The sequence below is a fragment of the Parus major genome, unplaced genomic scaffold (assembly GCF_001522545.3).
Source record: "Parus major isolate Abel unplaced genomic scaffold, Parus_major1.1 Scaffold1811, whole genome shotgun sequence".
Lineage (NCBI taxonomy): Eukaryota > Metazoa > Chordata > Aves > Passeriformes > Paridae > Parus > Parus major.
In genome coordinates, this window is record NW_015380651.1 from 1 (window position 1) to 1,105 (window position 1,105).

Consider the following 1,105-nt stretch of genomic DNA (forward strand, 5'->3'; position numbering starts at 1 on the left):
GATCCAGGAGGGATCCAGGAGGGATCCATGGGGATCCAGAGGGATCCATGGTGATCCAGCGGGATCCAGCGGGGTTAGTGCCGAGCGGAGCCCATGGATGGGGTTAGGAGGAGGCTCCTGGGCTCGTTACTTACGGCTGAGGCAATGGGGGCCCCCGTTTCGGGGCTGCGCGGGCAGGGGCTCCAGGGGGATCTTAATGACTGAGGGAGGTGGGAACTGGGGAAGAAACGGGGAAATTCCAGGTGAAGGTGGCCCTTGGGGGGGCTCTGAGACCGCCTGGAGATCCCAAAACAACCCAAAATTCTGGAGGAGGAGGAGGCTTTGCCTTCCTCTTCCCAAATCCCCGGGCAGGAGTTGCGCAGAGGCTTTGAGGGATGGACGCCTCGCCCCAAACCGGGGAACTCGGCCTCTTCTCCCCAAGGATTTCCTTCCTTTTGCCGTGATTTCCCGGCTTTTGGGACATTCCCTGGAGCCTCCTGCCAGCCCTGGAGCCCCTCATTCAGTCCTGGAACAGCTCCAGGAGTCCAAGACCTTCATCCCAAACCCGGAGGTTCTGGTGGGAGTTTTCCCTCCCCAAATCTGGGGTGTCCCCACCGTTCCTCGGGAGCCCCCCGGTGACCCCCTGCCCACCTCCTCATCGCTGCTGCTGTCGCCTTTGTTGCCTTTCTTCTTCTTCTTCTTGTCGTCCTCCTTCTTCTTCTCCTTCTCGGGGATGATGTTGTCGATCCAGGCCAGGTCGTGCTGGGAGAAGACGAAATCCAGGAGCCGCCTCACCAGGATCAGGGCCAGGATCTGACAGGGGAGAGGTCCAAGAGCATCGAACCCGAGATCTGGTGACCACCAAGCCAAAAATCCCTTAAATCCCAAAAAAAAAACCCCTCTGGATCAAGGATGGGATTTCCATGACCATGAAGATGATGGAAGCCATGGTGGAACCACGCCAAAATTTCCTTAAATCCCAAAAAATACTCCTTTGGGGCAAGGTTGGAATTTCCATGATGGGGAAGATGATGGAAACCATGGTGGGACCACACCAAAAACTCCATTAAATCCCAAAAAACCCTTTGGATCGAGGATGGGATTACCATGACGGGGAAGATGATGG

At 56.7% G+C, this 1,105-nt stretch overlaps 1 protein-coding gene across 1 annotated transcript; it reads right to left on the minus strand.

Annotated features, from left to right (window-relative positions):
- Positions 1 to 54: 54 nt before the first annotated feature.
- Positions 55 to 1,099, minus strand: LOC107199658 (electrogenic sodium bicarbonate cotransporter 4-like). Its single transcript, XM_015616966.3, has 3 exons — positions 1,086 to 1,099; positions 631 to 792; positions 55 to 216 (listed from the first exon to the last, which is right to left on the minus strand). Exons 1-3 carry the CDS (start codon positions 1,086 to 1,088, stop codon positions 127 to 129), a joined length of 255 nt encoding a protein of 84 aa, XP_015472452.1. The 5' UTR covers positions 1,089 to 1,099; the 3' UTR covers positions 55 to 126.
- Positions 1,100 to 1,105: the final 6 nt, after the last annotated feature.

Coding starts and splice junctions, on each gene's coding strand:
- LOC107199658 (XM_015616966.3), bottom strand. Junction 217..630: donor ACAGCAGCAGCGATGAGGAG/GTGGGCAGGGGG, acceptor TTTCTTCCCCAG/TTCCCACCTCCCTCAGTCAT.